At 47.5% G+C, this 9,657-nt stretch overlaps 1 protein-coding gene across 1 annotated transcript; it reads right to left on the bottom strand.

Moving 5' to 3' along the window:
- Positions 1-3,518: 3,518 nt before the first annotated feature.
- On the bottom strand, positions 3,519-4,360 carry LOC124647605 (auxin-responsive protein SAUR32-like). Its single transcript, XM_047187518.1, has 2 exons — positions 4,284-4,360; positions 3,519-4,201 (listed from the first exon to the last, which is right to left on the bottom strand). The coding sequence occupies exons 1-2, from the start codon at positions 4,358-4,360 to the stop codon at positions 3,871-3,873; spliced, it is 408 nt and encodes a 135-aa protein (XP_047043474.1). The 3' UTR covers positions 3,519-3,870.
- Positions 4,361-9,657: the final 5,297 nt, after the last annotated feature.

Raw genomic sequence — 9,657 nt, 5'->3', positions numbered from 1 at the left:
GCGGGTCGACCACGGCGTTGTGGCCGTGCCGCAGCAGGTGCTTGGCCAGCTCCACCATGGGTATCAGGTGGCCGACACCAGTGACAGGTCGAGCATGAACATCCCGTACTACTGCTAGAACAGATCCATCTTGGTTAAGAACGGAGGAAGTCGCTGCCGTTGGCGACTGCGCTCGTCATACAAGTCGATCGGGTGGGCCGACAACATGCTGTGTGCGCTTCTGCATGCAGGGGCGACAACACCACGTCGCTAGCGTGCATCCTCATCGTTGGATCATCGAGTGCCCATGATTGAGGTGATTGGCCTTGCACAAAGTCTCACCGGAACGCCGTGCTCCTGACGCAGCTCCGAAAAGGCACCTGGCCTTTGTGAAAGAACGGCGGCAAGAGGCCAGGAGCTCGGCCGGAGATGAGTTTCCGCGTCGCGTGCAAGGTGGGGTGAGGAAAGGAGGGGTTTTATTTCCAACAAAAAAGTTGCATTCCGTTGGGTGCGCACAAGGAGTGATTCAGGGCTCACCCGATCGATTTCTATCCTAGCTAGCCTCTGGTTGATCGAGACCGAAGCTTGAAGACGATAAATAGTGCTCCTGGATCTCTTGGAGTTAGTTGGTTGGAGCGAGCAGGCAAATGAGGTAGTACATGGTAATGAGAACAGTCTTAATTGCTCAGTGGGTTGTGTGCTGCGATTTCTGCTGGCGTGTCCAGGCCATGGGGCAGTTGCTGTTTGCGGGGACCAGCTTTTCTTCCCTGTTCATCTATGTAGATACGTGTTCAATACCAGATATCGTGAAATGCATACTTTCTGTGGTCCTTCAACTTGCACGAATCTTGCGGTGCTGGCAGCCTTCGATGCGGCGGGATCAAATGCCGGCCGGTTCAACTACGAGTTTTCCGTGCCACTGGCCTCATTTATGCTAATTATATCTCGCCGGGCAACACCATGTAAATCATCTTCCCAAATGAATGGACCGTGGCGTGCTGTAATTAGCTCGGACTAACTCAAGACGGTTTCTCAAGTACACATGCATATAGGCACAGTCCGCTTGTTGCAGATGTCGACAAGACTCAACAATCAACATAGATGAAGAGTACGCAGTCCTTCCCGGCCTAGGCCCCAAATTGAACACATCTTCACACGAGAACTAACATATGGTTCGATGGTTAGGATGGCAGTAGCACCCTCAGCTTAGTAAAGTTTAAATCATAGATTTAACATTTTGGTGTCTCATTAGAAGATGGAATATTTTTCAGTGGAAGATGATGTTCCCATCGACAGCGAGACGTCCGTGGTAACTTCGTCAACATCAAGATCCGTCGAATCAGTTTCTTGGACTCGATCTCTCGGAGATGCTCATAGGGTAGGATGTGCATGCGTGTGTTTATAGGGGTAAGTGTATGTATGCATGTGTCAACATCTGTATATGTATCTGTATTGGGTTTCGCAAAAAAAAAAAACACATCTTCATACTTATCCAAAATATTCAGTCGTCTAAAACTTACTTTTGGACATTGCCATGCCAAGATATTTTGGATCAAAATAAAATTAGTGGTACCATTTCATCATAAAGTAATTCAGTGATGACAACAACTATTATTATCTTATAGTAGTACTAACTAATTTTGGTAGCTTGATTTGAAGCTATATATCCATATGTAGAGAGAGATATGATGCTAAAGCTACTTCTATTAAAGAACATACTACTATGCCAACTCGGTATAATACCAGAATATGCTCAACAAGGTGGAGAAGGGAATATATAAAGGATGCACGTCAATTTCAGTTGTGCCGTCCAATCTAAACCATTTTTACATATTTATTATTTCGTGCAAGATACACAGAAATTTCTCCTGTCAAACAAAAGATACAATTACGTTGATTTATTTCTCAGCATTCCCTTGATCTCTTGGGAGGACGTGGGCATAGCCCAGTGGTTGGTGTCGCAGTAGCGCACCCCAACGACCAGAGTTCAAATCCTGTCAGGAATGAATTTCTGGAATTCTCACGCCGAGGTCCTTGCCTGCTTCTACTAATTCATTTTTTTTTTTTTGATCTCTTGGAGAATTAAACTTCATGCGCGCATGATAATCCACATCCACAACTATTTTCTCAAAGTTTCCGAAAGAAGTCTAGATAACCCCCCTAAGTATTAGGTTTGGGGTAATGAACCCCCTTAACTTTAAACTGGAGCATTTGACCCCCCTAAGTTTGCAAAACCGGACGCTAAGCCCCCCGACGGTGGTTTTGGCTATATGACAGGCGGTTTTGCTGGCATCGATGTGCGGCAGTTTCCAGCGTGTCATCCACCGAGCAAATAACCCTGGTGGCCTGGTCTAACCAAACCAACTCGTTGACCACAGCTGGCATCGCCTCCTCTGCTCCGCTTCCTCGCCTCGCGCCAGAGAAGCGGGAAGACGGCGCCATCGTTGTCGTGTAGGAGAGCGGCCGTCGATCTCCGTCTCCTCGTCATTATCTTGGTTGTGCGCGACGACCACTTGGACGATGCCCTGGAGCGGTACCTGAGTTCCTCCGTTGAACTACTGCAGGTCTGCAGCTGGATTCAGCACCGAAGATTCCTCTAGCTTCTTCCTTGGCGCATTGGTGAGTTGTAGCTCAGGCTCTAATCTATTGCTAGCAGCGCCCTCAGCGACTTCAGGCACTCCAAGACGGTCGCTCTGTGCGTGAAGCGGCTTGTGTATACCAACGACACGGGGGAGATCGTCAAGGGCGCGTGTGCTCAAACTTCTCTGTTTCTGCTGAACTGCTAACATCAGTGCATGCGGGATTAAAATTAATTTGATGAGCAGACTTGTTGCATCCTCAATTTAGCAGCCTTGCTCCGGTTCATGCGCAGTTGATAAGGTACAGCTGAACAGGACGCTGGCCCTCATGCTGTCCATGGCCGCGGAGGAAGACCGGGACGGCGGAGGAAACCCCAGCGAAGGGCACCTTGGCAGAGGTCAGTAGGAATAGGAGCATGTGGTGGCAGGCACTCCAGCGACGGCCAAAAGGGACACGCAGCGGCGGGAGTACGAGCTGCGCCGGGCAGCTCCTGTGACAAGGGAGGCGAGGCGCGAGAGAGTCAGTGACGGGCGAGCGGGGGCGGCTGCGTCGGTCGGTATTGGGAGCCGGCGGCGAGCAGGTCCCTGGACTGGGCGTGTGGGCGGGGGCGGCGGCGCCGGTTGGTTGCGAGGGAGAGAAGGATTTGGACTGAGCTGAACCACTTTACCGTCCTAGCTGTACTAAACAATTGTCCACGTCACCGAAACCGCTCCCGAATACTGCTAACGACCGCAGGGGGGGCAATTTGCCTGGTATTGCAAACATAGGGGGGTTAAGTGCCCCAGTTTAAAGTTAGGGGGTTCTCCATCCCAAACCTCATACTTAGGGGGGTTATTTAGACTTCTTTCCAAAGTTTCCATGGTAATTTCAAGTCAAAGGCTGGCTCGGCTTATACCCATTTTGACGCTGATTCAGGTCGACCTTAATAATATGCTAATCCTTCACACAGACAAGTCGCAGAAATTTAATTAACAAGCCACTTTTTTCTGCAGAGAGCAACGAATCAAAGCATATGGACAAAGGAGAAAAGAGAACTTCATATAAAGCTAACAATTACTAGTATTCTGTCTTTACACTTGAGATCGATCACAATTTTTCATCATCATCATCAACATCGAAATCTTCCTCCGACTTTCTCCCCGCACGAACCAACGGAAGCTACCGTAGCAGGCCAACGAAAGACGGGAACGGTCGGGGTAACAAACCAGCACGGACGAATGCTCTCGACTAACGAAGCAATTCACCGTGTAAACAGCAAACATCAAGAACTCGAGCCATCGAGCGCCCCGATCTGTGGTTGGGCCCATCCCGTCAGTCGCGGAAGCAGCCGACGAAGCGCGGCAGCTGGATGTGGCTGTTGCTGTGTCCGGCGGTGAGGGTGGCGCCGCAGTTGTCCAGGTCGACGAGGTGCAGGTGGTGGTCGCCGAGGTCGCGGTCGATGAGCTGCTCGACGTGGACGAAGCGGTCGACGCGGCAGGGGATTGCGATGGCTCCCTGGTGCCGGAAGCCGTACTCGCGCTCCGCCTCCTCGAGCAGCGCGGCGAAGAGCGGGTGGCTGAGGTGGCCCAGCGGGACGGCGAACCGGCGCTGCTCCTCGCCGTCGGCGCCCACGCGCACCGTCACGCACCCCTTGGGCGCCGCCCTGTGTGGCATCGGAAGCGGGGTTCTCTTGGCTGGTTGTGGTGGAGCAGAGGGGGAGGGGTTGGGGTTAGGAAGAGAATGGCCAAGGGTCGGAGCTGGAGATGGCGAGGCGGAAGACGGTGAGGGAGGAGTCGCGGAGGGAGGTGGGCACGTTGGACATGGTTGTGCTTCTTCTGGTTTTCTTTCTTTCTTCTAATGACGATCGATGGAGATGGAGGAAGGGTAGAAGACGCGTTTTATAGCCGCTACCCAGTGCGAGGTTGGTAACCGGCGCTGGCCGTTTTCACCCCGTCTCCGTTACCCGAACGAACGGCCGGCCGCGTGGAGGCCTGACCGACCTCGATCGCGTGGGCGGCGGCCGCGTGCTGTTGCTTCGGGAGAAGGAAGGAAGGAAGGAAGGGAAAAGGAAAAAAAAAACGAAATGTCTAAGCTCGTAGCTAAATGACCCTTGAATTTTAAGTCATGTTCTTTAGCTAAATGACCCTTGAATTTTAAATCATGTTGTTTATAGATCGGCCGGTCACCAAGCTCAATTTTAAATCATGTTCTTTAGCTAAATGACCCTTGAAAAGGAAGGAGCTCCGTAGGGCGATGCTTCCTTCTTCCGGCGCCGGTGTGCCCCCACCGCCACCACCGGCCAAACCGCCGACATGCCCGCCCGCGGCCGGCGCGCTGCCATGACGCCTCGCCGCCCTGCCCCGTCAAAGCTCCTCCTGCGGCAGTCCATCGCCGCCCTGGCCATCCCTCTAAACCCCACCACCTTCTTCTCTTGTGCCAGCACCTCGCACCCACCCTAAACCCTAAGATCTATCCTCGCTGTCTGCGTTGTGGCTAGCCGCGCCGTCACCGGCTCTGGATCAGCAGGCGTCCCCGCCCCTCCCTCCTTCCGCTCGGTGGTTGCAAGGTAGAAGACGACCATAGCCGCACGTTAGCGCGATTTCAACGGATGGTGAGCTCTAAGGTAAATATCTACTGAGAATTAGTAAAACCGATACTTTAAACTATTGAAATCTGGTCTTAGTTGAACTTAGAGCGGTTTGACGCATTGGAAATCCGAGCCAATAATATCTATTGACTCACTAACACAGGCTCGCATATCAGATTTATCTTCTATCCAAATCCATCTCTCTGCCGCCGCCGCCGCCTGCCGCCCCATGCGAGATCGTCCTGCCCTCCCCCAACCAGCGACCTTATGCTCAAGCTCATCCGCCCCATGTCTTCTGCTCTGATAGGTTGATTGCTAGTAAACAATACAAGTTCAATGGTTACTACATGATTAAAATTTATTTAGATCGCATATAACATTTAGGAATGTAACAAACTTTTCACAACTCAACACGTCATCAAGAAAAAAGTTTACACGCACATCTGCATATATGATTGCTAGTAAACGATACAAGTAGACCCTCCCGGCCATGGGCGGAGTGAGATCAGTACATGAGTGTACAGATGTACACCCATTATTTTCTGGCAAAGCTTATAGAGTAATATTCATCAAATAAATTAAAAGAAACATGAGTAAAATTATGACTTTTAGTCTCTGTACACCCATTGTTCATACGCTAGCTCCGCCACTGCTCCCCGCCCGGCTTGAAGCGCGGTTGAAACGCATATCGGCATATGTACTGGCTGGCATTTGTACTGGCAAATGGCACTACGGACGGCTGGGACAGCTAGCTAGAGCATTCGTGGTAGGAGTATGCTTGCTTTCCTCTGGAGATTCTCAGTCGGTGGATGTAATCTCGGTGGACCGTACGAAACGCATCACCAAAACCTGCATTTGCAGCATACTCCTACCACGCTACAACGCATTGAGTGAGGTTCTGGCCTGGAAATTGGTAGGGGAGACGCGTGCCGCTTGGGTTTGGCGGTGATGGAACCTACAGTACGTACCCCTGCAGGTGAGCGGTTCACCGCCCCGGCCATCTGGCGATCTCCTGCAAGCAAGTTTATCGTGTACGGAGAGCTAGGTACGGCCTCCTGGCCTAGAGTTTTCTCCTTCCCGGAGCGGAGCACGCGCATAGGCCGCATTGGCATCGGTGTTGGCAAAATTCAGAAGAGCAGCGTCAAGCCATTGGAAGAACCGCACGCGAGATATCTCGAGTCCAGCAATGGGAAGCATGCATCGCCTGATGCACATCCGCTTGTTGACGGCGTGCCACTTGGTGCTCCCCAAGGTGTACGTTGACACTTGGAGATCGACAGGGATATGCACATTCTTCAGAGTTGATCGACAATCTACATTTCCGCATTACTATACTACGTATACACGTATACGCAAGTGGAGGAGCAGGAGGACTTCTGCAGGTCGTCTCCCGTTTCTTTCCGGCGAGCTACAGGAGCAGATCGCTGCACGCCAACGGCAAGCAGGTATGCGGTCGTTGGGGCCAGCGGCCGGCGACGTCCATCGACCCTAATTATAAGGCCGAGCCACCAGGCGAAAGCTTTGGCTTCTGGGCAACTGCAAATACGAGGCAAATAGAACGCTGTCAGTACCTAGCTACAGTATGCGTCTCGCCCCTCCGTCGACATCGCCAACAATAGATGATATACAAACAAACGGGGCAGAGATTTGGTGGAACCAGTGATCTCTGTATTAAAAAATGAAAATTATATTTCTAAGTTTTTTAAAGAATTGAAAAATTATGATGTAGCCAGTAACGAGCAAATTTTCAATTGGAAACAATGTGTAGTTTAGGCTACATAAACATAACAAAATTATAGATATGAGCATAGTGATTTGAAATCTCTAAAAAATAACGACTTTGTTATTATTTTGTAGCTCAAAATATAAAATATTTGAAATTAAGATTTTGCACGCTAGTGGATATATAAATTAGCTACTTTTAGCATTTTATTTCATAATTTTCAAAAACCTTTTTTTTTGAGGCAAATCAGTGGGTTTCCCCACTGTGTATATTTATATATTTTCAAATAAAGAGTATGTGCAAAAAACTTATTGCTAGAGTTTAGCAATAGCAGACTATCTAGTAGGCCCTAAGCCCAAATAAAGAAGAAAAAAAGAACAAACTTATCTGGGATTATTGAAATCTCTCGATCCAAAGTTTGAGGCCAACATAAGACTTTCTATGAGCTTTATGTAGTAGAAGCGAAGCTTCCTCCTTGAATTTTCTTCGACATCTGTATAGATTCGGTGTAGTATGCTTGAAGATGAAGGCATTGCGAGTAGTCCAGATGGCCCAAGTTATCAACATGATCAGCTCCATAAAGAAAGGAACATTGAGAGAGAGATTCAAGCTTGTAATGAAACTTTGAATATCTGTCTGCTGAGGAGGAATCCAGGTTGGACTTATGTAGCGCCAACACATCTGAGCAAATGGACATTGGAAGAATAGGTGGTTTCTTGTTTCCAACTCATCTTGGTCACACATGATGCAAGAATAATTGTCCATGAAGAAATTCTTTCTTTGAAGCATGGCTCTGGTATTAAGGCGATTATGAATCAACAACCAGAAAAAACCTTATGTTTCTGCTGACAGCAACTCTTCCACATCCATTTCAATGCTTGGATAGTGCCACCCATATCCATGAGAGATTTATAGACTGTGGAGGTTTTAGTAGCCATAGAATTCCCAAACACTGTCCAGGTATCAAAAGCAGCAGAAGGCTCAAGATTCAAGAGCATGGCATTAAAGAGGTGAAATTGCTGCAAAGCTTCTTAAGATAAAGGAAGATAAAAAAGTTCTGCCAAATCATTAGTAAGCAAGGCATGCTTAATAGAAATGTGCTCATCCTTACAGAAGGAATAAAGGTGTGGCCAGGTTTCCTTCAAGATGTGGTCAGCCCATTTATCTTGCCATAGCAGAATGGAATTTCCTTGCATAAAGTCACATTCAGCCAAACGTTTAAAGGTTGGGAGCAGTTTCAGGCAATCTCTCCACCAGAAAGAAACTTCTCTAGTTCTAGCTAGAGGAAGACAATTGGAATAATGTATTTCCCAAGACATCTTTACCTAGGGGAGGTCAGCTCTGCTGTAAAATTTGTGTAGATGCTTTATTAGCAAACAGTCATTCTGGACAGATAGATTAAGGACACCCAATCCACCTTGATCCTTTGGCCGACAGACCAAGTCCCAAGCTGCAAGGGGAGGATTCTTTTTTTGTAGATCTTTATCTCTCCATAAACAATGCCTTCTATACTTATAAATTTCATCAATAACCCATTTATAGATCTTTAAAGAGCAAAGATAAAACATGGGTAATGATGATAGAACTGAGTTAACCATCCTTAATTTACTGCCATAGTTTAGATATATAGCACAGGCTGGTAACCTCCTCTGGACAGTCTGTATCAATGGAATGAAAAATTCTTTCCTAGGTTTGGTTGTACTCAGAGGCAATCCCAAGTAAGCAAAGGGTAAGCTACCTTGCTGACAATGTAGTGCTTCAGTAAGGCTATAACTTCATCCTCAGCAACATTGATAGGGATAAGACTGGATTTAGAGTAATTAACTCTCAAACCAGAAATATCTCCAAAGACATGTAACAATTGTTGGAGATGTCTTAGTTGTTGTTCCTCTGCCTGAAGGATGATAAGGGTGTCATCTGCATATTGCAGAATAGGGAAATCTGTGGAACATTGCAAGGCCAAGGGTCTACAGAGAAGTCCATCCCTCATAGCTTCATTAACCAGTGATTGCAACACATCAGCAGCTAGAACAAAAAGCAAAGGTGAGAGGGGATCACCCTGCCTAACTCCTCTTTTACATTGGAAAAACGATCTAGGAATACCATTCAATAGTACGGAGGAGGTTGCAGAAGATATAAGTTGTTTTATCCATGAACACCATACAGAACCAAAACCCTTTGCTTCAAGAACTACCAAAATGAAGGAGTGGTTGACTTTATCAAAAGCCTTCTCAAAATCAATCTTGAAAGCCACTGTCTTCTTCTTAGTTTTATGACAAAAATGCAAGTATTCATAGGCCCAGGCCAGACAGTCTTGAATTGTTCTAGACTTTATAAAGCCATATTGATTCTCATGAATAATGCTCTGAATGACTGTTTGTAGTCTGTTGGCCAGTAATTTGGTAATAAGTTTCAAAGTGCAATTTAGAAGAGAAATAGGTCTGAAATCATGGACAGTCTCAGCATTGTCCTTCTTTGGCACCAGAGTGATAAAACAACTATTGATACTCTGAAGGCAAAGGTTACCCTGATGGAATTGGTCACACAGATCATAAAAATCATTCTTGATAATAGGCCAACACTTTCTAAGAAATTCAGCATTGAAACCATCAGGCCCTGGGGATTTATTATTTGGAAACTCCTTAATGACAGCATCAATTTCATCATGGGTGAAGGGAGCTTCTAAGAAAGCAAGATCAACTCCTTCATTATTCAGCAAGTGAGCAAAGGAGAAAGAGAAGAGGTGTTCTCTGTTTGTCCTAGCCTGTTCTTGTAAGCTTGTAAGAGTAGAGTGGCCTTGGCAGCATGG

Source organism: Lolium rigidum, chromosome 4, assembly GCF_022539505.1.
Source record: "Lolium rigidum isolate FL_2022 chromosome 4, APGP_CSIRO_Lrig_0.1, whole genome shotgun sequence".
NCBI lineage: Eukaryota > Viridiplantae > Streptophyta > Magnoliopsida > Poales > Poaceae > Lolium > Lolium rigidum.
This window is presented reverse-complemented; position numbering and strand designations above follow the sequence as displayed.

Excerpts from the sequence above, each read along its gene's own strand:
- LOC124647605 (XM_047187518.1), bottom strand. The coding sequence starts at position 4,360 with ATGTCCAACGTGCCCACCTCCCTCCGCGACTCCTCCCTCACCGTCTTC. Across the intron at positions 4,202-4,283 it reads ATCTCCAGCTCCGACCCTTG|GGCGGCGCCCAAGGGGTGCG; the intron begins GCCATTCTCTTC and ends GATGCCACACAG.